The 27,581-nt window shown below is 39.3% G+C and overlaps 2 protein-coding genes and 1 non-coding gene across 8 annotated transcripts in view; 1 reads left to right on the plus strand and 2 right to left on the minus strand.

Annotated features, from left to right (window-relative positions):
- Positions 1-1,775: 1,775 nt before the first annotated feature.
- atg9a (ATG9 autophagy related 9 homolog A (S. cerevisiae)) lies at positions 1,776-9,473 on the plus strand. 2 transcript variants are annotated; one of them, XM_043241956.1, is made up of 16 exons: positions 1,776-1,911; positions 2,209-2,269; positions 2,731-2,884; positions 3,099-3,142; positions 3,271-3,335; positions 3,497-3,646; positions 3,754-3,895; positions 3,969-4,717; positions 4,835-4,988; positions 5,394-5,573; positions 5,689-5,928; positions 6,208-6,443; positions 7,293-7,410; positions 7,645-7,843; positions 8,416-8,558; positions 8,641-9,473. In XM_043241956.1, the coding sequence occupies exons 3-16, from the start codon at positions 2,782-2,784 to the stop codon at positions 8,647-8,649; spliced, it is 2,532 nt and encodes an 843-aa protein (XP_043097891.1). In that variant the 5' UTR covers positions 1,776-1,911; positions 2,209-2,269; positions 2,731-2,781; the 3' UTR covers positions 8,650-9,473. The 2 variants fall into 2 exon arrangements, with proteins under 2 accessions (XP_043097891.1, XP_043097892.1); XM_043241957.1 differs by lacking the exon at positions 2,209-2,269 and having other exon boundaries at positions 1,790-1,911.
- A 689-nt stretch (positions 9,474-10,162) lies between these two features.
- trnak-uuu lies at positions 10,163-10,235 on the minus strand. The gene has a single exon. It is a non-coding gene; the product is annotated as a tRNA-Lys (tRNA).
- A 729-nt stretch (positions 10,236-10,964) lies between these two features.
- The window catches only part of pcnt (pericentrin), a 35,097-nt gene continuing 18,480 nt past the window's right edge, over positions 10,965-27,581 (minus strand). The window contains exons 25-55 of one of the 5 annotated variants that reach the window (XM_043241763.1): positions 27,357-27,538; positions 26,912-27,129; positions 26,522-26,684; positions 26,226-26,417; positions 25,561-25,587; positions 24,925-25,157; positions 24,681-24,797; positions 23,734-23,754; positions 23,034-23,270; positions 22,727-22,894; positions 22,463-22,615; positions 22,053-22,214; positions 20,862-21,857; positions 19,868-20,038; positions 19,152-19,652; positions 18,631-18,733; positions 18,362-18,534; positions 18,090-18,284; positions 17,606-17,776; positions 17,327-17,510; positions 17,007-17,229; positions 16,734-16,884; positions 15,687-16,373; positions 14,863-15,033; positions 14,060-14,218; positions 13,640-13,804; positions 13,030-13,256; positions 12,742-12,836; positions 12,513-12,660; positions 12,273-12,403; positions 10,965-11,451 (exon numbers count right to left, since the gene is read on the minus strand). In XM_043241763.1, the coding sequence (XP_043097698.1) occupies positions 11,408-11,451; positions 12,273-12,403; positions 12,513-12,660; positions 12,742-12,836; positions 13,030-13,256; positions 13,640-13,804; positions 14,060-14,218; positions 14,863-15,033; positions 15,687-16,373; positions 16,734-16,884; positions 17,007-17,229; positions 17,327-17,510; positions 17,606-17,776; positions 18,090-18,284; positions 18,362-18,534; positions 18,631-18,733; positions 19,152-19,652; positions 19,868-20,038; positions 20,862-21,857; positions 22,053-22,214; positions 22,463-22,615; positions 22,727-22,894; positions 23,034-23,270; positions 23,734-23,754; positions 24,681-24,797; positions 24,925-25,157; positions 25,561-25,587; positions 26,226-26,417; positions 26,522-26,684; positions 26,912-27,129; positions 27,357-27,538 (6,568 nt within the window). In that variant the 3' untranslated portion in view covers positions 10,965-11,407. The remainder of the gene's footprint in view (positions 11,452-12,272; positions 12,404-12,512; positions 12,661-12,741; positions 12,837-13,029; positions 13,257-13,639; positions 13,805-14,059; positions 14,219-14,862; positions 15,034-15,686; positions 16,374-16,733; positions 16,885-17,006; positions 17,230-17,326; positions 17,511-17,605; positions 17,777-18,089; positions 18,285-18,361; positions 18,535-18,630; positions 18,734-19,151; positions 19,653-19,867; positions 20,039-20,861; positions 21,858-22,052; positions 22,215-22,462; positions 22,616-22,726; positions 22,895-23,033; positions 23,271-23,733; positions 23,755-24,680; positions 24,798-24,924; positions 25,158-25,560; positions 25,588-26,225; positions 26,418-26,521; positions 26,685-26,911; positions 27,130-27,356; positions 27,539-27,581) is intronic. The other 4 variants (XM_043241765.1, XM_043241764.1, XM_043241767.1 and 1 more) reach the window with 4 other exon arrangements.

Below are 27,581 nucleotides of genomic sequence, written 5' to 3' on the forward strand. Positions count from 1 at the left end.
CACTTACCCCCGTTTCCCTTCCTTCCTCCTGCCAATCCCAGTATGACAGAATTTCATCTGAATCAGTCCTCAATATCACTAATGCATGGGCAAAGGTCAACATGGGACAATCATGCACAAATACAACCACAAGCATAAATCCTGTTTCTCATCCAGTGTGTTAAATGTTGAGGCTGCTGCCGGTAATGCAATTGTCCTGATGCAGTTTTGTTCATGCAATAACAAATTAAGGTTAAATTTGAGGTAAATTAATCTTTCGTTTAATGAAACCACAAGAAGCTGCAATGAGAATCCCTGAATTATAAAAGTGATTTGAATAAACCTGAAATGGTACACTCGTAGACAAGATGGTTATGTTTGATTAAAGGTGTAAACTATGGTGACTGAAGGTGTGAACTATGTCCAAGACAGAGCTTAGATATACTCTCTATTCATAAAATGTACATATGTGTGCGTATGTGTTTGTATGTACTTAATTTAAGTATAGAAAGGAGGCTCACTTTCTCACAATCCCCGATGTCTCTTGCATAGGCTAATATGGCGTTTTTACCTGCCAGTATAAGAAAAGCAGGGCTGTTTTGGATTGTGATTAATACCTTTTCATCACTGTATATTGTGTGCCTGCATATGCCTCTCCATTCCAAGTTTTATGGCCCTATGGCAGACACATTTAATTAAATGAAATATGCAAACAAATGATTAAGATTAAATTGAAGGTTATGTGTGAGAGGGAGAGATATGGGGCTGCGGTGTGCATGTTGTTTACTAATGCTTTACTAAATGGGAATATTTATGTTTTATTGTATTTTGTCCTTTTGAATACATTATGAAAAATACGCACCTCTTCTTGTTACTTGTTAAAATAATATTGCCCGTCCTGACTAAATTAAAGTGTCTTGCAGACGAGTTAAGGCTGCCCTGGGCCTGCTCAAACTTCATTTCCAAAAGTCAGATTAATATATGCATGCTCAGACCCGCCTCAGCTCCTATAAAAGCATACTGTGCAGTTGTAATTGCCGTGCAAATGTATTTATGCGACTTCTGAGCAGCATTTAATCTCTGAGCATGCACGTGTTCAGAAGTTAATTCAGTAGTACTTGGTCGCATCAGTCTATTCATTGTTGATGGAACAACAAGTCACAAGGGGGAGCCATTGTACAGCCAGGTAACTGTGCCCTGTGACTATTCAGTGTTTCTTTCACTCTGAGTTTACTGAGCGGTTGTTGACCCTGCCCTATGCCCCACTGCACAATGGACTCCTCTGAACCATTAATTTGCCTAAATTAATTTGAAATATATCTTTTTTGTCAAAAGATCAATTTTAAAATGATATTTTCTTTTTAACCACGTCTTTAGAATAGCGTTTATCTATTCTCTAGTGCAAGGTGAACGAAAATAGGAACATTATCTGGCACTAAAAAGCTATTGTAATGACTAACTACATACTTTTGTCATGTTTTGTTTTGCTGAAATGTAATAACCTTGTAATTTCTGTTTTTTTGCGTGCAAAACATTATATAAAGGGCTTTAGTTTGCTGTCCTGTAAACTGTAAAATACAAAGAACTATGAATGTTAAATGTTTACTATTTAACCCACATTGTAATTAAAATATTCAGGTACGTTTACAACTTTTAATGTATTCAGGGGAATTCATTATCTGAATGCTGTTTGAAAAGAATGCTGTGTGCTGTGTGTATTTACCAAAAGAAGCCCCGCCTCCTGCTGCCATTGGCTCGTTTACACGCTAAAACCGTTTCTGATTGGACAGCAAATGTGTCACACAGTGGACGCGGCCTCTATACCGTGCGTCAGGAATCGAAACCAAAAATGCTTCAGAAGCGACAACAAAAGAGAACTTGGGGTTTATAACACAGAGCGAATCACAAATCACTGTTCCTTATTCGAATGAGGTAAGATTTTATTCAAAGCCTTTTTCTGGATAGCGCGTCGCCTGCTTGTTGCTGTATAGGTAACGTTAGGTGTTTCTCAACGTGACGCGCATCTCATATTTTCCTCAGGCTTCTGTTGACATAAATAACTGGGTGCCTCCTGTCAGCGATAATAACAAACATTAGTTATTCGAAGTATTAAAGGTCATGTACGAATAACACAGAAGACTTCAAAAGTGACAAATGCCACTGTGTTCTGTTTTTTGCCTTTAGCAAGAATAGACTGACTATGCATTATGTTTTTGCTGTTTCATCTAGGAAGAGCAGAATTGCTCCTGTAGTCCTTTGGTTTCATAAATGAAATGGCGGGAGGTACAAGGTAAAAATGAACAATCTTTTAATAAACAGTGCAATGTTTAAATGCGGACACGTTCCTTAAAGGTAGCGTTTGTTTTTTCGACATTGACATTTGATAAAGCCAGCCCAACCGGCCCAGCACTAGTTTTACAAGTGCTAAGGTAATGGCAACAAAAATGCAGTTGTTTAAACGTATTATGTTGTGTAAGCACGTTATTTTATCGGTTTCTTAAGGCGTGAGTCATGTTCGCTTTTCTTATGAGCGTGGGCCCGCTGTTGTTGCGCAATGAGGTCGCCAGTGGAGTATCCTGACATGTTTTTGTGGGCTTTTTTTTAAAAAACACCACTATAAACTACAATTTGTCGTGCTTTATACGCATTCAAATGTCTTTAGACATAATTTAAACCACATGTATTGTATCTTGTTTTGTATCAACCCAGTGGTTTCCTTAAAATAAAATAAGTGTTGGTTTGAATCTAAAGGCAGCAGAAGGGATAGCGTGTGACAGGAGCTGTTCAGGGGCTGACAGCGGGATGGCCCACTTTGACACAGAGTACCAGCGCCTGGAGGCGTCCTACAGTGACTCTCCTCCCGGAGAAGAGAATCTGCTGGTGCATGTTCCAGAGGGATCCAAATGTAAGATATAATGCACATATCCCACAATTTTAAGCAAAACAACAATGCAGCACAGTATGCCTATTGTATGTCACAGCCATAACCTGTTATTCTTTTGGCATGTTTGCTTCAAATGAGCGATGGCTATTCAATTTGCTTCTTATCATTAACCTAGCTTTTGACTTTTTTAATGTAATTTAGTCATAATATGAATAATTTTAATTATGTATTGCAGCTCCATGGCACCACATTGAAAATCTGGACCTTTTCTTCCAGAGAATATCCTTTTGTGCACTGGACTTTTTGTCTTAATTATGGATTAAATAGATTTTGTAAATGTTAAATCAAGTAGGTTCACATCAGATTAGTGTTTACAGTCAACAAAATGTTTTCTTAACATTAAATACGTTTATAATCTACACCAGAAGAATGGATTTACTTGTATGCTGCTGGGAGAAATATTTGAGCTTGTGTAAGTATGGGTTAATTTACTGTGTACTTCGTTAAACATGATAGTATTGGTGTAAAATGCGATAATGCCGATTATCTAGTAGTGTCTCTAAAAAGTGTATCAGTGATCAAATGCCTTTATCCTGCTGAACTGTCATATACTTTTTCCAATCATTATTCCAGGCAACTGGTGTTTGTGGTGGCATTCACAGTGTTCCTTGCTAACTGTGTGGACTATGACATCCTCTTTGCCAACAAGTTTGTCAATCACACCGATTCCTCAAAGGTCACGCTCCCTGATGCGTTTCTCCCAGTGGATGTGTGCAGTGCTCGGTATATTTTTTTATATATTAATATATGATGCGACATTAATGTTATTGCCTTTTACTATCAATACGCTCCATCATAACCCAAACTGTCTTTGTTAACCTGTGTTTTAGGATCCGTGACAATGTTTTGGTCATCTTCATCCTTATCATATCAGGGGTCTTTTGGCTCCACCGTCTCGTCAAGTTTATCTACAACATCTGTTGCTACTGGGAGATCCGATCGTTTTACATCAATGCGCTAAAAATGTCCATGGTGAGCTTTTCTGCTTATTCACTCTAGCACGTTTACTAAAGTGTTTTGGTTCTGACAAGGTCCTCTTTTGCAGGCGGACCTTCCTTATTTCACCTGGCAGGAAGTGCAGGCAAGGATTATTGAGATACAGAAGGAGCACCAGATTTGCATCCATAAAAAGGAACTGACAGAGCTTGACATCTACCACCGCATACTGCGTTTTAAAAACTACATGGTCGCGATGGTCAATAAGTCACTCCTACCCGTGCGTTTCCGCTTGCCTCTGCTGGGCGACACTGTATTTTACACTCGTGGTCTCAAGTATAACTTCGAGTTGATTTTCTTCTGGGGCCCTGGATCTCTTTTTGAAAACGAGTGGAGTCTGAAGTCGGAGTACAAACGTGGAGGCAACCGTTTGGAGCTAGCGGATCGTCTGAGCTCAAGGATTTTGTGGATCGGAATTGCCAACCTTCTCTTGTGTCCAGTTATCCTGATCTGGCAGATTCTGTACGCTTTCTTCAGCTACACTGAGGTGATCAAGCGCGAGCCGGGAAGTCTGGGTGCTCGATGTTGGTCCCTGTATGGCCGTTTTTACCTCAGACACTTCAATGAACTAGATCATGAGCTGATGTCTCGCCTCAGCAAGGGCTACAAGGCTTCCTCGAAGTACATGAACTGCTTCATGTCACCATTACTGACGGTGGTGGCCAAGAACGTGGCGTTCTTCGCTGGCTCCATACTTGCAGTTTTGATCGCTCTGACCATTTATGATGAAGATGTATTGGCTGTTGAACATGTGCTCAGCAGCATTACTTTACTTGGGATCTGCATCACAGTCTGCAGGTGTGACTGGATAAAACTCATCACTAGAACGGAGTCTGTTTGTTGTCAGTTTTATTTATTGGTGAGATTTGACTTTGAACTGTTTTGTTCTGATTTTTTCATCCTTATTTGCCTTAGGTCTTTTATCCCAGACAAGCATATGGTGTTCTGCCCAGAACAGCTGCTTAAAGTGATCCTGGCACACATCCATTACATGCCTGATCACTGGCAGGGTAATGCCCACCGTTATGAGACCAGAGACGAGTTTGCACAGCTCTTTCAGTACAAGGCTGTAAGTAATGCAGCAGCTTAAGAAATGCTTATTTGTGGACCTAACACAAATACATTATTATTCTGAATTAAAACTGACATGACATTTTTATGAAATGAAATAAAAATGAGAATTTAGAAAAATTGAAACTATGTTTTCATTATTGCACATTTAAATAAAATAAAAAGACCACAAATTAATTTTAGTTTTTGATACACAGCATACCATGCATTATAGAACCAAGACAGGATTTTGGTAATAAGTACGTATGCCATATAAATACTGCAAATATTTATTGGGAATTCCAAAGTCCTATATGCAGTTTCAGTTTTCTTTTATTAAAAATGAGGTCCTTTTTTTAACAAATGAAACGTATGGATAATCCAATCAATAACGTGCATTGTCTCTTGTTCTCTGATCCTCTAGGTATTTATTCTTGAGGAGCTGCTGAGTCCTGTCATCACTCCATTCATTCTTATTTTTTGCTTGCGGCGTAAATCTCTAGAGATCATAGATTTTTTCCGAAACTTCACTGTAGACGTGGTCGGTGTGGGTGATACTTGCTCTTTTGCACAGATGGATGTCCGTCAACATGGTCATCCTGCGGTAAGGGCACAAACATTTTTTTCCTCAAAATATTTCAATTATTGTGCATCTATATGTATCTATCTGGTTCTCTCTCTATTTGTTGACTATGATGCCTTTTTTTGGTCCACTACAGTGGATGTCTGCTGGGAAAACAGAGGCCTCCATTTATCAGCAAGCAGAAGACGGGAAGACTGAACTGTCACTCATGCACTTTGCTATCACAAATCCACACTGGCAGCCCCCTAGAGAGAGCACGCATTTCATCAGCCTTCTGAAAGAGAAGGTGCACCGCGAGGCCGCCGCAGGACAGCAGGGAGTTATAGCAGAGAACCCTGCATTTACCTCAACCCATTCACTACAGTCTGATTCAGAGGTATTCAAATGACTAAGCTGCTAACACCCATTCATCCAGATCATTATATATCCTTAATATTATTCCTATTATTGATCTTATATATATATATTATATATATATATATATGGCAGATAAGATCAATAACAGGAATAATATTATCTACAATAATTATACAAATATTTAGAATGGGTCTTAAAATATATTTACAAAAAGTGATCCAAAATTTGCTTCTATTGTAATATGATTTCAAAGTTATTTTAAAAAAGAGGTGTGATTTTGGGTGTTGTTTCATTTTAGCCTCGCAGTCTTATTGCAAACCTCCTGATGGGACCACCTTCCCTGGCATCACTGCATTTGGGTCGAGAGGGCTCCATCAATCCTGTGTCCATCGGAGTGAGTGAGGGGGCATCTGCCCTCCGATCCCTCTCTCCTGTCAGCACCAGTCTACACCTGCGGGGCAGCTACCCATCTGCCAGACTGCCACGACCCGACCACCCAGCTGTGGTGGCTGGGAGAGCAATGACAGGCTCAGGGTAATGACTGAATATTTCATACATTTAATAATAACTATATAATTTTTTTTTATTATTATATTGATTCTCTCTGTCCTAGTTCTAAATGTCCTAGTATTCAAGATTTGTCAAGCACAATTATATAGAGAATATATAACCATCAGTGAAATGTGAGTCAGGTCCGCTCCAAGGACAGTGCCGATACAGAATACAAGCACATAAAGAAGAAATATACATAAATATAGGTATAGAGAACATGAAATAAAAAGAAAAAAATTCAAATAAAATGTGCACGACAGTATAATGTAGACTTAAATATTAAGTAAAATATATTATTGCATGATACTGGAATTTATTGTCTTATGCAGAATTATATTGTGTAGCTTTGGGCATTGTCATTGTGATTAAGTTCATCAGCACAAAAACAAAATTAAACAAACAAATGTTTAAAATGTTGAATAAATACACAAATTGTGTACAGTTAGTAGTGAATGAGACCCGTTCACACTTAAGATTAAAATATTTATACTTTTTTTCACTAAGGTGCAATAAATTAATCAAAATCACACGCATTTGTTACAAAAAATGTGAAATCACAGATATAAATAGCATTAAAAACATTTAATAGAATGCATTGTAAAACATGTATTGCTATTTTTATTATATATTTTTTTATTTCAAATAAATGCAGCCTCATTGAGGCCTCTTTTAAAAATCTATAAAAATCATACCAACTCCAAACATTTAAAATTAATATATGTCTTTGCATCTTTACAGTTAGACTGCTTTTAAAATGTCCCAGCCAGTGTTAAAACTATTCCCTAATTATTAATCTGTTGTTGTCTTTTTTTTTGGATTGTCCTGATCTAGCACTGACGCCCGTACCATCAGCTCTGGTAGTAGTGCCTGGGAAGGCCAGCTGACCAGTATGATCCTGTCAGAATACGCCTCCACCGAGATGAGCATTCATGCCCTCTACATACATGAGGTAAAGCACCACATAAACTCTTGATATAAGCCATGTTTTATTACATATATTAAATACGGAATCAGCGAATGTACATGTGTGGGACTGTTTCAAGATCATCATACTTCCCACACATGCTGGCTGCATTCCCTTTATCATCCGGTCCAAATCAGCCTTTTAACCAATAATGTGTCGAAAGCGGTCAGTCTCTAGTCTGCACCTGAATATTAGTAACCGTATCTAATACGTATGTAGATGCACAAGCAGCAGTCGCGAGGGGAAGTGTCTCGGCACACCTGGCACAGACAGGAGAGTGACGAGAGCAGCGAGAGTGTTAATGAGGACATGGAGGCCGCCCGCACCTTCCCTCGCTCCAGCACGTTCCCAACCACCTCACACCAGGAGGGGGCAGTACAGCAGAGCGGCAGCCAGCGGCGCTACGGAGGAACCTCAGGTACCGTGATGTTAGTGCTGTCTGGATCGTGTGCTCGTTTCCACATTTGAGTTTACAAGAAGAAATTGTTTCAAATTCAGAAATGCTGGAAAGCAAAGCTATTTAAAAGAACAATACTTCATAACTGGAGCAGAAAGAGGAAAAAAAAAGCATGTAAACATTTATTGCGGCAGCAGGTATGCAATACAATTTTAAAATGCGGATTATAACCGGATATATCACATATAACTATAGCGCATCTGTTTTCCTATTTTTAAACATAAGATTTAAATAAATAAAAAATAGGATTGTATATTGTAAAATATGCTTAGAATAATAATACATTTTACATATAAGTATTTCAAATACATTTTACGCAATAATAATAATTATACATTTTATTAAAATTAGTTTTATTTATAGCAGACAATCATGTGACTAGCGACGTTAGCAGCATGTTCCAGATTCGTAGGATTGCTCGCTCCTCCACTGTGAATAAATCACCATCCGAAACAATTATCGTCCGAATTGGTGTTAAGAATCGAAAGTGCCACCGCTGTCTTTTACACGGACGATCAACTCTTCTCCTGCAGATCCTGTTTGTGGCAGCTTTCGAGCCCAGAGAACGTCTCGTATGCCTATGGGTGGCTGGTCCGAGGAGAACCAAATGAGCCGACATCACGAGCCAGTGCCTGAGGAGGGGTCTGAGGACGAGATGCCACCACACATACATAAGGTACAACATGCATGCGGTCAATAAGAAACAACACTGAGATGTGCTTCATTCCTAATATTCTAATATTCCTTTCTTTTTTTAGGTGACCTAACAGGTGTATCACAGAGGAAGTGCTCAAGAGAGACTCGCAGCATTCATTTACTTTTGGACACTGATAAAAAAAAACAAGTCATATTTATTTACACTTGGGCAAAACACAAGTCCGAGCTTAATTACTGTATGTCACAGAGTGGCATCGTATCAAGTCTCCAGATGCAGTGTAACGCTTTGAGCTTCTGGGGGAAGGATGCAATGAACAACGTTATCAGAATACTCAGTTATTCATAGTTCTCACATATTGATCCACTTGAGAGGCTGCCAAACTGGTTCTGTAAAATATTTAATTGTGAATAAGAAAGTCTATTTGCCAACCGGAAAAAGCAGTTAACAGAAGTCCTTTGAGTAAAAGGTCAAACTGATTGACCTTGACATTTCCGTTCTCGTCGAAAAAGTAGAGGTTGGCGCTGTTGTAGGAAACACGTGCTTAGAATTTTTGAGCTGCTTTGAGTAATTTTAATAGGAGGAATATTTAAAATATGCAACGTGCCATTATGAACTTTAAGCTTTGCAAAATTTGATTTTATTGCCAATCCCAGATTTCTGTGAAAGGGGGGGAAACCACTGACGATTATTCAAGCCTGGCGCTGTAAAAAATGATGCATGCTTTTTTCATTTTTATTATTTGCACAATATCAAACAAGAATGCACTTTATCATTTTTTCAGATCCAAAGGATGACTCCAAGGCAGTGGACGAATCTGAATGGTTTTTATTAACGTTCAGTTTTAAAGGAAGTTGTATATTTCTGTCTACAGAATAAAACCCCAGGAGTTTTTCAGTTAGATTTTTTGAAGTTTATTTACCTTGGCTAACATGATTTGTGAGAATGAGGGGGTTGTGTATAGCATTGTCTCAGATAACTCAGGACCGGCTTGTTTTGGGCACAGAGGTTGCCCTGAAAGTGCATGACACTTGTTGGGTGATTGCAGCCTGCTATATCTTTCATCCTCAAACCTAGAACTGCTAAAGGGAATAAAACAAACCTTTGTGTAGTTTCCGTGTGACTGCAAAAATTCCAGATTTCGTTCACAGAACATCACAGCATTAAAAAAAACTGACAGAAGTTCTCATATCTCGCACTGCCTGCATACATTGTGCTTAGAGAGAATTCAAGGTGCAAACTGTGCATGACCCTTGACCTTTATATTGGTATGTGTTTGTAATAACTGGCCTGTAAAATGCTTCTCTGACCTTAACTAATCTATCATCTGCAGCTCTACATTTTCCATTGTCTTTTGTTTTGTTTTTTAGACTGTGTTGTATATTTACATTTTGTACAGGTTAAATTCATCAATAAAATGTATTTAATAGCTTGTGTACAATTATTAAAATATATTTTTTAGATTTCATTAAGAAATCGATAGTATTTTATACTTATATTAATTTATATTCATGTTTTAATAGTTTGTGAATAAAGTGTTGAACATCACCCACTATATTTCATGAAACCATATATACTGTAATGTCACGCACATTATTTGTTAGTAAAAGTTAAAAGAAACATACCGCCCGAACAGGGACTTGAACCCTGGACCCTCAGATTAAAAGTCTGATGCTCTACCGACTGAGCTATCCGGGCCTTGAGCGAGGCAGAAGCGCCCCCTTTCTTCAATTGCGTCAAAGGCACTGAGTATTAACGTCGTTCATTTATCTTATATATATATATACACTATATACATACATACATACATACATATATATACATATATATACACACACACACATACATACATATATATATATATATATATATAAATAAAACGAAGTGTGCTATAACGTCTCAAATGGACTCTAACGTTGTTCGTACCTCAGTTTTCTAAACTCTAAAACTTCAGCAAACCCGGTTTTCTTCCATCCGAATTAATGAACACCGAACAAAGTTACCAAAATATGAAAAAAAAAGTTTTCTATACTCTGAACTTTGCAGTCCGATTTAAGTAACGTTAACGTACTTGTTTACAAGATTTTTGCGCATGCGCAGTAGTCGTCGCAACTTGTATCACGCAATCGGAGTTTTTGGCGGGTTATGCATTTAAAAAAAAAAAAAAAAAAAAAAAAAAAAAAACTTCCCCAGCTTAATCTGTATGAATATATTTTTTTCAGGTAACCAAAAGATATCTTAAAGATTGTGGGTAACAACAGTCGCTGGTCCCAACAAAAAGGGAGAAAAAAAAAAAAAAAAGCAAACTAAAAACTAAACAAAAAATAAATGACCCAAGTCAATGAGAAACAGATTTTCCATATTAAACATGCCAGAATTTTTTGTAAACTTTTTTTTTGGACAAATGATACAGACAACAAATAATTCAATTTAGACTAAAATATTTATTGATTTTTATAGAAATACTGTTCATAAAAAAATTTATATAAAACATTTTACAAAACATGTCCAACCATGTGCATTTAAACAGTGACATCCATTTAAAAAAAATTATCACAAATTCAAGTGCAAATGTCTTAACAACTGCTTACTGTGGACAAGTTAAAAAAAACCAACAACAACAACTGTGAACATGTACAGACCATTCAAAAATTGTATACAAAAAGTGAAAACATCTAGCACTGGCTGAAGAGAAATAAAAAAAAGAAGAAAAAAAGAAACAACAATACTGGTGTTTCAGCTAAAATAAAGCATAACCCAAAAAAAGGCAATTAAAAATAAGTTACAAATGTAAAAAACAAAAAAAAACAAAAAAAAACTAACAAACTACTTTTAAACATAGACTGGCACTAGTGATCAGCTTTCTTCATTCACCGGTCAGATTTTCTGGCATATGGAAGCGTTGATGGTGAACCTGCAAAAACAAATATGATTAGAAATCTCAGTTCTATATTTAACCTGCCAACCTCCCTATACAGAGTGCACAGGCCCACTGGAACATTCACGATGCAGACAAACAGGCATGCACACCTGTGTGAAACGAGACCAAACAGAACGTGACTGATCACACAAGAAGGTGAACTTCTCTCTGAACTCCTCTGTGATTGGGTAACATGGAAGCGAGGCCAGACCGCCACTCACCTAAAGGCCACACGGACCCCGGGGCCAAACAACTCAAATACAGCCAGGTTCTATTGTCTAGAAACCACTTCTGCTGATAGCTCTCAGTATCAGGGAGGCTATGCCTCCTGTTCGCTCTGGGGACTGTAAGATGGTAAGGTCAGAGGTCACAAACGGCCAGTATTTAAGGTTTTGGATTCTTTCACCTTCAAGGTGTTAATAGGGATACTAGTTTGTAGTTTAAAACAAAACAAAAAAAAAAAAAAAACACTAACCATCTTGTGTAATCAGTCTAAGTAAAAGTTTCAATTTGACTACTTCAGTTGTCCAGTAGTGGTCTGTGTATATTTTTAATTACCCCCCCCCCTTTTAAAATGTGCCAGGTTTAAATAATTATATAACACATAGAACAATATATACAGCACATTCACAAGTCTGCGTTTCAGTAAATTAATGTATTTTTTTTTTATAAATTCCTTCTATTCATCAAGAGACTTCAAAATAAGAGCTTTCAAATGAATGCTGAAAGAAGAAATGGATTACAATGAATCGGAGTGGTTTCTACGTCAAAGACGACAGTAATTTTAGGTCATTTCCCCACAGGCCTCATCCTACCTGGACGACCGGCTCCAAGTCGCTGCTGGACAGTCTCCAAATGTTGGATATACTCTGTAAGGGAACGCTCTTGATCTTGGGAAGAGCTGAAAGAGCGTTCAGCCGGTCCCAGCACTGAACTTGTGTACGTTCTGTGTGTGAAAAAAAAGAATAACTGTGAAATTTAGATTTGTAATTTTGATCTAGGGAAAACCAATCTAGATCAACACTTGATTTGTGTAGCAGTAAGTAATATTTCACCTATGGTTCAGTCTGAAGGGTGATTTGATTGGCGGCACCAGAGACGAGACCACACCCCTTTGTGTTAAAGCATGATCACGGGTTGGTGGAGAGTTGAACGCCACTCCAGTCTGCTGTGGCCTCAGCACTTCAGTCCTCAAAACAGGAACTGATAGAGAAGGAAAAAAAATTATTTGATTTAAATCATTTTCAGAACTATCAAATCAAGTCTGCACACTGAACAACTTACCTGTGCTTGGTCCTGTTCCATGCCCGTTAACTGTAGCACTGCCTACTGAAATTTTCCTTGTAGCTCTTTGCCATTTCCGGGTGAGGAACTTAAGTCTAAAAAAAACCCAAAAAACCAAAACAAGGGATAAGAAACCAAAGTAACCACAAAAAAGGAATAAAAAAAAAAACAACAACAGATGTCTCAAATACAGACTCAACCACATTTCTAAAATTAAAACGAGTCCATATTAACATCTACTAACAAGTTTATCTAACCATACTAAACCAGACACATCCACTGTCTTACCTTGAGATAGCGATGACTACTCTGACAGAAGTCCTAAAGCGGTTTAGAGGTCTGGAGGCCTGTGATTGGCTCAATGTCGGCTGCGCACCCATACGAGCGATTAACGCTAGAGTAGCCTGTTCACATTCTTGAAAGCCTCCTAGCAGCAACAGCAGATAACGCTTCTGATACACCAGTGACTTCCTGTAACTCTCCGCTCGCAGGTATCTCTCATAGAGCCGCTGCACCTACGGTAACAGGTACATAACGCAAGCAGGTCAAACACACTAAAACTTTTAACATGACAAAAAGTAGATCTGACCATTAACCAGCAGTGAAAGATCTGTGAATGTGCCGTTAAATTATTTAAATAAGTTTAAATATCAGGTTACATGAAGTACATTTTCTGTGAAAAACCAAATACTATAAACAATAAATAGAACAGTTTAGTTCACCCAGAAATGAAAATTAGCTCTCAGACTTCAACAAATATTTCTTAATGTGTGTTCCAAAGTTGAAAGAAGGTCTTGTGGATTTGAAAAGACATGAGGGTACAAACAACAAAAGTACCCCAAAATTTAAGTTCTGTCATTTAATTAAACTAGCCCTTTAATTTATTAATCCAAATTACCTTGTTATTAGAGAGGTCATTGTTGGGTCTGTTTTCATTGCTAGCAGTGACTTTTGAGAGTTCAGCCTCTGCTTTACGCAGTGCGGCCTGAAGAATTGCTCTTTCCTTCTGCCAAGCCAGCTTCTCTGATAACACACACTCCTCCGTAACAGCAGAAGATTTCACCTGATTGACAGACACACACACACAACCAAATGAGACCCTACACCTGGAACCAAAACACATACGAACTAAACATTAAAACAGATGAACTACGTTGCTCCTTCCTCTACAACATTCAGCCTTCACACACAAACACATGCAAATATTTCTCATTGGTGAATTAATGGGATGCATCGTGTCTTATTTGAAGGGCAGACAACAACATCAATTACGGAATTTAAAAAAAATAAAATAAATAATAAAAATTGTTAATATTACCTGCTCCTGGTGTTTCAGGCTTTGCAGGTCTCTTTCCAAACAGGATATAGTGTGTTTAAGGGAGATCTTCTCCTCACTCAGAGCAGCAAGACAGTCAGAAAACTCTGTGTTCTCCTTCAGCAAACGTTCCATTAGAGTTTTACTGGATGAGGTAGAATCCTATTGAACAGAAAATCGAATATATTATAAATACCTAAAGATTATTATATTATAAATCAATTTGCGGCATTGTGATTCCTGATAATTGCAATAAAAACAAGTTTTTATGCGTCTCGTGTTCAATATCTCTGCCATTTTTTTCCTATATTAGTCTGAGCAGACAAATCATGTGAAAATCTGATTAAATTTGATCCAGTAATTTTCACTGGTGTCAACAGTTTTGGTTCCCATTAACTTACACTACAATGGATAATAATATACAACTGATTTCCATAAGCACTGAAACTATAAGATTACCAGCTTTAGATATCTTGTGTTCCAGACAGTTTTGTAAAAACAAAACAAAATTGGATATCACTTGATTCAAAAAAAAAAAAAAAAAAAAAAAAAAAAAAAAGGTTTCTCCATTTTAAAATGTCAATTCATTTAGTGTCTTTTGTCCACGTAAAAACTGGTGAGATTAAGTAGGATATGGTCTGCTGGTCTGGTTACTTCAAATATACACTTGTCAGCTTTAAATTATTGTTTACATACACCAAGCGTGATTGTTAAATATCTGTGTGTTTGAGAGTTAGGCTTGGGTTTATATTTTAAGAGTATAAGTCAGACATGCTGATACAAAAGTTAGGGCTGAAGAATGTTACCTGAGAGATGTTTGTGAGTGCATTCTGCCCTAAGGTCAGGCCATTGGAGTGCGTGTCTCTCTGCAGGCGGTCTGATGTGAGCCGTTTCTCTTTACGCTCCAGGTCAGCCAATGTCTGCTGCAGCTGCCTCAAACGCTGCTGATCCTTCTCACGCAACACTTCCAGCTCCAGCTGAGACAATTTATCAAACAACTTCAGTGCTCTTAAATCAATGACTGCAAACTATGATGCTTATGTACTTGTCAAATTAAAGGGTTAATTTACTCAAGAGAAAACTTAGACAATCCAAAACCCATAAAACTGGTTAATCTTCAAATTTAAAAAAGAATGCGTCACTGACGGTAGCATTTTTAGCCATAGCTTAGCATAGTTCATTGAATCTGATTAGTCCATTAGCATCACGCTTAAAAATGACCACAGAGTTGATGAAATGAAAAGTTGTGATTTCTAGGCTGATATCACTACAAACTATATTCTCATTCTGGCATAATAAAATCAAGGAACTTTGCTGCCGTACCATGGGTGTAGCAGGTGCAATGCTATTACGCCACACCTGAAAATAGTCCCCAGCAATTTCAGGCACCAAGTAATATTATTGCGCCAGCTGCAACCATGGATCCATGCGGCATCATGGATTTTGAACAGTCCTTTTAAAATAACTTGAAAGATTGAGTGGTTTCTACCCATTCACTCAAAGTCAAGCTAACCAAAACAAATAAGGTGATGTAAAAATTTATACGAGTTACACATCTTGTGAGGAAATATGATTGCTTCATGATGATTTTTTGGTGAACTACTCCTTTAAGACAAATCTTTTTGTTTACCAGTTTCTCATTGGTGCATTCCTGTCGTCGGTCCTTTTCCACCTGCTCCTGTTTCTCTTGTCTCCTCTGCCTCTCCATCTGCTCCTCCTTCACTCGCTCTCTCTCTTTTACCACTCTCATCTTTTCCTTCATCACATCCAACTCTGTTTGTAACCGAGCAGCCCTCTCTCGCTCAGTCTCTAGAGTGCGTCCAACCTCAGTTTTCTGAGTCTGCAGACCCTCCAGAGCAGCACGGAGCCTCCTCACTTCCTCCTGCTCTTTGTGTGCATCCTGCTCTGCCTGCTCTGCTTGCCTGCGCTTCCCTTCCAACACCTGCCCTTGTAGACGTTCCAACATGGCTGCCAAGTCCTCTCCCTGACGCCGCTCCTGCTCCAGTTGTGCCCGTAGGTCCTGTATAAACTTTCTGTCATGGGCACTGGCCGCTTCCTGTCTGCGGGCTTCCTCCTCTAAATGGTGTGCATGCTCCTGGGCTTGGCGAGAGAGCGAATGGGAGAGCTCTGATGATCGAGAGCGTTCGTCCTCGAGGCGGGACAGTGCAAGTTCAGTGCGTTCGCGTTCCTGGGCCAGCAGGGCCTCACAACGAGACTGCTCGATCTGGAGCTCAGAGCGCAGGTTACTGGATGTGATGCGCTCCTGATCCAGTGTGGAGGTAAGCTGACTGACATGTGATGCCTGCTCATTTAAAGCCTGGTGCAAAGATTGTATATGAAAAAAAATAATAAATGAAAACACATATACGCATGTACATGTAGTATAACTCTCTCACACACACGCACAACACAGGAGAGAAGTAGAATTATTTTTTTTGATTCTGAATTTGTTTCATGACCTTATATTTTGGAAAAAGAAGCTACATAGTGTGATGTCATATCAGAACCATTACAGTATCTGTGGAAACTTTGCGTGCTCAATTTCAAGAGCGACTGCAACATTACATTTGCTTTGGTTACGGACTATAACAATTCAGTGAACGATTCAATGACTCAAACACACAAAACAAAAAGAGCCACCACATAGTGACACAATGATTTAACTAACGAAGTTTACCTCCTGTGTTTGGTGGTTTTGCTCAGCTGTCTGTTGGTTGAGGAGTCGCTGCTGATGAAGGTCCTCCTGGAGTTCCAATACTTTAGCCTGCTCTTTTTCCAGCGCCTGTAAACAGGGCCGATGTTCAGCCTCAACATTTTCCAGCTTTACCCTGAAGGACAGACAAACATTTCAGAAGTAAAAATAATAATAATAATAATAATAATAATAATAATAATAAATGCCACTAATGACAATTCATATTCAAAGAGTGTCCGTGAATGTATGCTTTACCTGAGCTTGTGAATTTGACTCTTTAATTCATCTTGATTTTTGTAAGTAGTCTGAAGCTCTAGCCTGGTCTCCTCTAGCTGTTCCTTGAGTACAGACACAGCCTTTAACTCCACCTCCACTTGCCTCTGTTGTTCCAATCCCTTGCTTTTCTCAGCTTCCAGAGAGGAGCGCAGATCATGTGAAACTGTCTGTTCCTGTTGCAGCCGCAACTCCAGCTCTTCAACTAAACAGTCCCAAAGGTAGATTTTAACTCCGTTTGTTGGTTTTACAATACTTGCTGTTAATTTGTTTTTCCTCACATTACTTGTAAAAAAACATACCATCTTTATGCAGCTGATGTTGCGTTTCCATGCCCTGTTCTTTTGTGGTGTGCATGGAGTCCTGCAGCTGCCGTAGCTGTTCCTGACTCTTCTGGGTGCTTGCATGCAGGCTGCGCACCTCGGCCAAAAGACTTTGGCGGTCTGCGTTGAACAGTTGCTCTAGAGATCTCCACTGCTGCTCCTCCTGAAAGAGAATCAGAACCGTTGATAAATAAAAGCACATGAATGTATTAACTATAAGAACATCAGCATCACATGCTGGGCTGGGCTGCTCAGCACCTGTTTCTGAAACAGTTTCTTTAACTGATCCAGCAAAGGAGTGAGGTCCATCTGAGTAGCGGTTGCCATGAAAGCTTGAAGCTGAGAGTGAAGCCATTCCCTTTCACTGTCAAACACACTGCGGACAGCCTGCAGTAGCTCACGCCTCCAGTCCACATCCCCACTGTCATTCTTCATATACACGCAAAACAAAAAAAAAAAAAAAAAAAAAAAAAAAAAAAAAAAATGTAAGTGGACTATTGGAATCGGACAACCACTTCTGCACACAATCACTTTAGACTATGCCAACACTGGTTCTGCAGTTTTATTTCAAAGTTATTTTAAGCCTACTGCATCATTTAAATCAGAAAAAGGCCTATGAATGATCAACATGATTAAAACATTGTGTGTAGAAAGTTTTTCCAATCTACTGCATGTCTTTGGTTGTCTGTTTCATTCCGACTTTAAGAATCTATCAGGTAAGCAATGGACAGATGAGCCTCACCCTGGGTTCCCTGTCAGCCATTCTGCAGAGCAGCTCTCTGAGTGACAAGATGGTCTCTTGTAAGGCCCGTCTCTCCCTTTGCCAGGAGGGGGGCCGGGCAGGCTCAGAATCTGGGCGGGACTGACCAGATGGGGCAGGGCGATGGGACAAAGACAGGATTCTGCAGCTTTCCTGGTAGACACGCTTCAACATAGCCTGTAAATGATACAATGATTTAGAATCTCTACAGTTCATGTATTAGTGAGGGCAGCATTATAAAAGGTGGCGTTTACCTGTAACTCAGGTGTGAGGGCCTCATGGCTCTCGTGCATACTGCCTGCAGCACTATCTGTGTTTTCAGCAGGTGACATTCCTCTGCAGCGCAGATACTCCACAAAATGAGCATCTAAACGCTCCGTATTCTCCAATTCAACCCTCAGCATGGCCTCCAACTCTGAGCTTACATCTACAAACACGGTAAAAGTAACAAAGAAAATTATCTTAACCTTAATTAAAACACATCCGGCCTCTCTTACAGAAATGCAATAAGTACACAACTCACTGCTGCCGTATCCATCACTGACCCACTCTGGCACAGACACAGGAGAGTTGGAACCAAGTGGAGAGCGAGGTGGCGTCACATCTGAATTGTCCAATTCATGAACCTTTAAAACATAACAGCTACACTATCACCACAGCATCATGACATCAACAGAGAAAACCAATAACACATGGCACCAATTCTAACTATTGCAATTTGGAGCCAAAAAAATAAATTGCTAGCAATTTTCTAGCAAGGCTGGGTAATGAAAAAAACCCCCCTGAATTTCATGAGAAACAAGCAAAAAAGAAATTCATTCATTTGAAGAAAGCTTTTATTTATACTTTCACTAACATTCAACCAACATTGTTTATCTGTATTATTTTTTTTTTACATATGCTGTAAATACAATAAGAGTACAAATGTTTGGTTGCAAACTGCATAGTTTCTTTCTGATTATAATCATGAAACAGATGCATGAGTTTAGAAACTATATAAATGTATACATTCATTTGACACAAAAGCATGAAATGCATGGTTACCTTATCGGCATCCAGGGAGTCAAGCACAGAAAGGTGTTCGGACAAAGTAAGAGAACAAGGGGATGCAGTGTGTGTGCTGGGCGGAACATCCTCTGAAGGTGGGGTAAAAGTTTGTCTGGCGTGTTGTCTCTCTTTGTCCCTCTCCATAGGTGAAGGCCTGCTATGGAGCTCCAGGCTGGCGTTGTGAAGTGCACTGAGCTCTGAGAGGTGAGACACCTGCAGACGAGAGGGGTGCTCTTCACTGCACTCCAACCTACGCAGGAGTTCGGGTGAAGATAGAGAAGCAGAGAAGGATGGGTCACGGGAAAGGCCTTCAAGGAAGCGGTGGCTTTGTTTGGGATGGTGGCCCTGCAGGTTGCAGCGCTGTCGGAGCTGCTCTAGCTCTCGCTGTTGATAGGCCAGCTCTTCTTCTTGCACAGCCAGGTCATCCTGCAGACTCCGCAGCTCGGCTTTCAGGTGCTGGTTATGGACCTCGAGATCAGCCAAAGCACGATCTTTTGTCTGATGATGAAAGATCAAATGAGCAAACTTGATTTTTACACTTGAGAAAAAAAATAATAACTGGTGTGTGTAATAATCTTTCTATTAAAAATGCATTAAATCTGTACTTTTTTTAAAAAATTTATTTTAAACACATTCTGGGTCCTTTTTTTTTTATAAACAGTCATAATTGGCAAACCAGATGTGTGTATCAATTAAGAAACTAATCCACATACCTGTCCCTCTTCCTGTAGCTTTTCGGCTCTCTCTGTGCTGGTACTAAGTCCTTCCTTCACAGCTGCTAACTCTGCCCTTAGAACATCATGCTCCGCCCTCAAGTGGATCAGCTGCTGTTCACTCTCACGTAAAGCAGTTTCAGCTTTAGCCAGGGTCTCTTCAGCACACGTCTGCAAAACAATCAAAAATGTGAGTTCTTTACACCACACACACACAAAATGTTATAGCAGCAGATACAACTATATTTTAAGGTCATGCTCTGATAAATGAGTGGAAGAACTCTCTCAAATCTGTTGCAAGTCATTTGTAAAAAATAATGTAAACTTTCTAACCAGCGAACAAACCAATCCAAAAATGACACTGACACATTACATGTTAAAGCAAATCAAGGTTTTGCCTCTTGCTCAAAACACACACAAAAAAAAAAAAAAAAAAAAAAAAAAAAAAACATTTTCAGTGTCATTTAAATGTTAGTAGCTCCATCATACTCTAAAGAAAGCAAATTACATGTATATAAAACTTTACCTCATGACTAACCAATCCCACGTTTTAGATCAAGCTTTAAAAGTAAACCGTTTTAAAAAGGACTTCAGACAGATTTCCTCTTTCTGTAAATTTACTTCCTGTGTGAGCTATTCTCTCATGTGCCAGAGGGCTGGACTAAATCATTCTATTTTCAACCCTCCCCTTTTTTTCTTCTGTAATTTCAGGCACTACCCAAACTGCAGAAACAAAACACGGTTGATCTGCAACTAATTACAGAATCTGCTAAGCATGAAGCAATTTACCAAATAACTCACCGTTTACTCATAGTACATGGCAAGAGTAAAGTCATAGAGTTACAGCTCAAGTCCATAACAGTTGCAGTTTTTTGTTTATAAAGCAAAGAAAAACTAAATACTCAGTGTAATGAGCAGGGTTTGATAAAAAAATAAAAAATAAAACCACATTATGAAATAAAATAAAATCTCAATATATTATCCCACATCTCACCAGTACTTCTTTTTGAGCTTCCCCTTGTTTAGCCACAGTCTCCTTATGTTGGTCAAGCTGTTCTTTTATGTAGTTAGTCTTTGAAGTCACTTCCTGTTTCAAACGCTCTATTTCTTCCTGGAGGCATCCCTCCCGTTTTCTCAGAGCCTCTCTCTCAATAAACAGTTCTCTTTTGCTCGTCTCCAAGGCGATAATGGTGGCTTTGCCTACTTGGACGTTTTCCTCAAGTTCATCAAGTTTGAACTGCAAATCATCAAGATCGTTCTGATATTCCTCTTCTTTGTTTTGCAGTTTGGAGATTTGATTCTCTAGGAGCTCCTTCTCAACACACTGGTTCTTCACCTCCTCCTGCAGCCTGCCAAACTCCTGCTGGACCTCGTCTCTTCTCTCCTCTGTTCTTCTCAATTGGAGCTCAGACTCTCTAAATATGGATTGATGAGCTCGCTCTTTATCTTCCAACACTTCCACACGAGCTGCCAATCGCTCAGCTTCCCTCCGCTTCTCCTCTAGCTGGAGTTTCAGTTCATTTGCTTCCTGTTCCAACACAGCCACCTTACCCCTTTCCTCTCCAAGACTCCGGCCAAGTGCCTGCACCTGGCTTCCATACTGTTCTTCTTGTGAGAGTAACAGTCTCTGAAGAGAGTCTTTCTCTCCAGCTGCTTGCTCCAGCTCAGTTTGTAACTCCTGTAATCGAGCGCGAGCCGATTGCAGCGTGTGGCTACTGAGCTCCTGGCACAGGCTTTCCTCAGGCGCCCTCTGCTGGCGAGGATGAGGTGACCAGGGGAAGTCCGATGACTCGGGGCTGTCAGTGTTCGGGTCACTGACCTCATGATGGTTGGGGTCAAGATGGCTCAACTCCTCTTGAAGCTTGTTAATAACCTCGTGGAGTTGCTCAGTCTCTTCTTCCTTTGCCTGCCGTAAACGTTCTTGGTCACAGCGAAGACGTTCAACCAAAGAGCGCAGATCTTCAATCTCAGCTTGCTTTTCTTCTAGAGTCTGAAAATGGTAATGAGGACTAGTTACAAAATCAGCAGCATGCTAAAATAAGTCTTTAAAAATTAGATAAGATGCTAAACTTCAATCTTCCTGAAAAATTTAAACAAATGGAACTATTCTGAATTCTCTTAATTCCAGTTCCATTAACATCTCTTTTTATACTTCTCTTTTTTATACAGAACATACTTGTCTTACCTTATTATCACTGGTCATGTCAAGCTCTTGCTGCAGCTGGAGGATCTGCTGGTTTAAGTGGTCGATCTCCAGATTCTTCTCCTCCAGGAGGGCAGAAGGCAGCTGAAGGATGGATTCATCACTGCCCTCTTCTAGTCGTGTTGTTAAAGTGTCCACAGTCTCCTAAAGAACACAGAATGAAGTCAAACTGGCTTTTTCCCCATCCTCCAGACAATCATTAATGAAATCCCTACAGCATTCAAATGAAAGTTCTGTGCTATAAATAGAATTTATCCAAGAACATGCTGGCCATTCTATCACGACAGGAATTTCAGGCTACACTCATTATACAAGTATAATGAGATTCATTATGGAGTATAATGAGACCACTCACACTCATTATACAATAATAAGTGACACCTCAGCCTTACCTGCAGATGTGTGATGTGTGTGTGAAGCTGCTCTTCTGTAGCTCTGCTCTCTCTGTTTTTGAGCTCCAGCTGTAGTGTTAGTTGTCCGACCTCTTCCTCCCTCACTACCAAATCCTTCTCAAGCTCACTTATACGTTCTGACAGCAACTCCATCTAAGAGAGATGAAAACTCTTAAAACAATTTACCCTGTGCATGCCATAACTACAAACAAAACAGCAATTGAGGGCAATTTCATCTCTTTTACCGTCTTTTTAAAACCTCACCTGTTGTTTTTTGTTTTGCAGATCCTGTTGTGTGGCTTCCAGCTGTTCCCGGATGTTGGGGTCAGGGGTCATATCAGGGAAACGGTGTCTGGTCTCATCAAGTTTAGACTGTAGGGCAGAGATCTGAAGCTTATTAGCATACTGCTGCTGCTGCAAAGCTTCTTTATCCTGAAAATAAAAACAGTCCACTACTGGTTAGAACTATTTTAATATTCATACAACAAAAAAAATCATTGCAAATCTCCCCAAACATTAACACCTAACTGACGCAATGAAAAATGCATTTTGCATTTGTAATTCTGTGCACCTGTGTGAGCTCCTGGAGGTTCTTGTGTGCTTTCTGAAGTTCTTGTTCCAACTGTGTGACAGTTCGGCTAGCCTCTGCACAGCTCAGCAATGCCTGCTCCAACTCACGGATACGTGTTGTCAATTTTTCAATCTCTTCATTACGCTCTTCTACATCACGCTGACACTGCTCTTTTGCTGACAACAGTACACTATAGTCTTCCATCTTATCTTTGATCAGAGCCTGAAGACTTTCCACCTGTACAAAATTACACAAAGAAATGAACATGTCCTAGTCCTACCAGTATCTATGTGGGAAAAGATGTCATACAGCAACAAAAAGTTATAAATTAATAAAGCAACAGTTTTGCCAAGGATGGAGACTTTCAAGGAGGTTACAAGACAACAACTGTAAAATAGATACAAAATGTATAGTTTAGTCAATAAAGCCATTTAAACAAGGCCTTCAAAAGCCACTACAGCAGTAAGCAAAAACATTTCAGAGGGAAGAGGCTTGTGCATGTGTGCATGAGTAGAAGGATGGAAGAGGAGGGAAAAAAAAACAAAAAAAACATGAATTATAGACATGACTGATGTATACCTGCTGAAAACAAACAAGAATAGTAATATCTATCACATGCTCTACTACTCAAAAAAGTTGCATTAGCCATGCATGTTTGCCACAGTATTAGCACATAAATGACTACAGCTGTATAACATACCTGAAGAACCAAGTCCTCAATCTACAACATTCAATTAGGGGGAAAAAAAAAAAAGCATCTAAATGAACATTCAAATCATTCAGATATGTCAGAGGATCAGAATTAGGGTGACCATACGTGCTATTTTTCCCTGGACACATCCTTGCCAAGAGTTCTATATCGCTTTCAATCAAAAAAACCTCAAGTGCGTTTTGAAAATGTCATACACCGATCAGTTTGCAAAAAGTCAAAACCTAGATATTTTAGGCAATATAAAAATCCGACAGGAATTGTCCAAGAAAAAAAAATGGCCCCAATCAGAATGTCTTTAGGCCCTTTAGGACAGAGTATGTGAGCAAGAAAGAGCAGCAGGTTTTTTAGATTTTGGAATTTATGTTTTCTTTTGCTTCACGATCAGAAATACAGGCATTTTAAAAATGCAGCTGCATCAAGAATTCTGTGTGTTGAAATACATAATATAGAAAAGATATATGTATAGAATGTCTACAAGGCTGTATTAAATTGATCAAGTGTGACAAAAGACTTAATTGTTATTAAAAAATAAGTAAATAAAATACTTTCAATGTCAATGCAATTATCAAGCTGTACAATGATTTAACACTAATAAGAAAATGTTTCTTGTCTGATGAAAATTCAGTTTCATCTTAAAATAAGAAACTTTTTTTTTAAACAATTTAATATTACACAATTTACCCATTTTACTGTATTCTTTTAAAATCAATTAATACAGCTTTAGTGAGCAAAACTTTATCATATACTAATTCTTTTGCAAACAGAAACGGTGAAAAAACAGGAGTGGAGACAAACTGACTGTGCAGTAGAACATTTTGAGCATTCTGCTCACATACTCATCACCGATTATCCAATAGTCACAAAAGCACAAAAGGTGTGTCAGTCTATTATTAAAACAAACACGCATCTAAAAAGTTCTAGACCTGGACCCTTACCCTCTGACCCTTGCTGTCCCCTCCTGTGTGTACTTTTGGCTGTCTCAGTTGATCTTCCAGATTCTTTATTTCCTGCTGGAATTCATCTCTCTCATGCTCCCGTTCCACTGCTTGTTCCTGTACATAAGATGAACAAAGACAAAAGAAGAGAGAGAGAGAGAGAGAGTAATTTATTTCCACAATAAGATTCACTTTTTCTGTTGCTGAATATCAGGTGATTAAACAAACAGCTGGAAACACTCACATCTATGAACTGGCGGTTATGTTTGAGCTGTTTCTCCAGAGCATCAATATGTTGCTGCAGGTCTTCTGTCTGCAGGCGGTGCTGTTCCTCCAGCTGATGTGAACGGCTCTCCTGCTCTTCCAGGGCCTGCTCCAGCATCTGCAGTCGAGACGCTAAACCACCGCAGTCCTTCTCAGCCTGCCTCTGCACCTCCACACGCTCCTGCCCCAGACGCTCAGCTTCGGCTAGCAGAGCTGCACAGAACCCAGGAGGACCAGTGAATAAAATGGATGAGTAACAGCAGTGTCAACAAAATACACAAACTGCAAATGCAAATTAAGATGCAAACATGCGCTGGAGCTCTGGATCATTTGTGCATTCTTAATGCACAAATAAAAGCACAGCAAAGAGGATCAATAAGAAATTGGCAAAGAAAGACTCTAAATTAACAATTGAACCTTCAAAACCAAATGTTTAGAGCAAGTTAAACTGCAAAACAAAACATCACAGGATAAGCAATAAGCAAGAGTTAACAAACCACAAATTTAAAAATGAAAGAAAATTGCAAACTTCATCTGAAACGGATGCATTTAGTGTCTAACTGTACATCTAATTTTAGAACTCAAACATTTACTTCAGTCTCAGATCATCACAAACCTGTCTCTTCCTCTGCGTCGAGGAAGCCTACAGAGCAGAAAGAATTTGTACGATGAAACTAAACCCTCTATCACTAGCACACAATGTTACACTTTACTCCGTGTTAGGGGTGTGTGATATTGATATCATATTTTGTTGATAATTAGATTATTCAGCCAAATGGGTTTTAAATGTTGGTACCTTGGCATTAACAGCTATATAAATAATCCCTAAGGGATTCTTTTTCATTAAAAAAAAGAATATATTTAAAGCATCACTTCATTAATTGAAAATAATTTCATAATTACATATAAAACTAAAACAGTCAGTAGGTGGCAGCAGATTTGCTCAAATGCCTGATTAATTCAGTCAACTCCTTTGGTCAAAACATGCAGTAAAGAAGCACTGCTGGGTTGTTCAGAGATACAAAACAGTTCTGCTGTGGTTTGCTAGTGTCATAGTATTAACAATATGCAAACTGACAATTTTGAACAATTATCATATCAATGACGATAAATATCATACACCCCTACTCTGGGTGCAAAGCAACAGGTGCATCTTTAATAGGCCATGACTATTCAGCATGCACCAAAATGACAAAAATAACATTATGTAAATTGACATTATGCAATTCAATCTGAAAGCATGTCAGTTTAAATTACAGTCCTAAACCCTTCCTCTCTCACCCTTCTCAGTGTCTCCGAGGTCGGCCGTGAGGGCTTCTCTCTGACGCAGGAGGAGGGCATGATTTTCACTGAGCTGCTGCAGTTGGATACGTGTGCTTTCCAGCTCCTCTGCCAGATGCCGCTGCTGCGTTTCCTTCTGTTGAAGTGCCTCCTCCATAGCTGCTTTCTCAGCTATGTAGCCTTCCATCAGACCTAGAGCCACACATGTAAATGCACAGGACAGCAAATAAGAAGTCATAATGGCCCGATACAGGGAAGTAGCACAATGGACAACAGCAGACCATAGGTATTCTGACCTTCAGCCTTGTGCAGCTCCAGTTGTAGCTGGCTCTTCAGATTAGCCTCATGATCCAGCTGCTCCAGGAGCTGAGAGTTCTGAAACAGCAGAGACGCTCCAGCCTCACCTCCATCTCTGAACCGCTCATTTAGCACAGCCTGCAGACCACACATCTGCTCCAACTACAGCAGAAAATGACAAGAGAGAACAGACATATGGATTAAAATGTAAAATAGGGTTGCTACAGTTAAACCTACAAAACAATTGCTAATGAATACAATAAAAGATACAATGAATATACAGAAGAAATTACTTAAACATTCAGAACTGTTTTCAATATTCATAAGAAAGGTTTCTTAATCCACAATTTAGCATATGTGTGGTATATTTGATCATATAAGTGTGGCACCTGCTGCGAGGACTCAGAGAGCAGCTCCAGTAGTTTATCCACAGCAGTGCGTAGACGTGTACAGGCACCCAGCATGAGCTCTTCACCTTCGGCCTCCATCTCTCCCTCCGACCCAGAGAACACACTCTCACACAACCTCTGAGACAATTCCAAGCCCTCGTCCACAGCTGAACACCACGTGCTACAATCAGCATCTCCCTCTATACCAATCACCTCTCCTAAAAACAAAAAACAAAAAGAAGTTCAATATTTAGTAAATGTTCAAAAGCCTTTGTTACACTAGTTGTAAAATATTTAAAAATTTACCATCAAGTGGTAATGCACACAAAAATTTATCTGTCATCATTCACAGCAATGATAAAATTACGTATGGGATGAAGACTAGACACTTTTCAATAATGTGTGATGAATATAGAATTCATTTAGCAGACAAACAGAAACTTACCCATTTCACGTGAATCACGGCTACTGCTGGCTGTTCTAGAGCTGGGTGTTTTGTCTTCAGCCCGACCACCTGACACACAAGCACCTAACTTGTGGCTGATGTGCTCTTCCGTTGCCATAGTGATTCGAAGCATCTCTATGAGCATCCGCTGTAGCTTGTCACGTGCTGCTTGCAGGTCTTGCCTGACAGGAACAACAACAACAACAACAGTTATAACGATCAACT

This window comes from Puntigrus tetrazona, chromosome 6, assembly GCF_018831695.1.
Source record: "Puntigrus tetrazona isolate hp1 chromosome 6, ASM1883169v1, whole genome shotgun sequence".
Taxonomy (NCBI): domain Eukaryota; kingdom Metazoa; phylum Chordata; class Actinopteri; order Cypriniformes; family Cyprinidae; genus Puntigrus; species Puntigrus tetrazona.

Bases quoted from the DNA above. Each gene is read 5' to 3' on its own strand.
- atg9a (XM_043241956.1), top strand. From the start codon at position 2,782: ATGGCCCACTTTGACACAGAGTACCAGCGCCTGGAGGCGTCCTACAGT. The intron at 3,647-3,753 runs GTATATTTTTTT...CCTGTGTTTTAG, and splicing joins GTGGATGTGTGCAGTGCTCG to GATCCGTGACAATGTTTTGG. The intron at 3,896-3,968 runs GTGAGCTTTTCT...CCTCTTTTGCAG, and splicing joins ATGCGCTAAAAATGTCCATG to GCGGACCTTCCTTATTTCAC.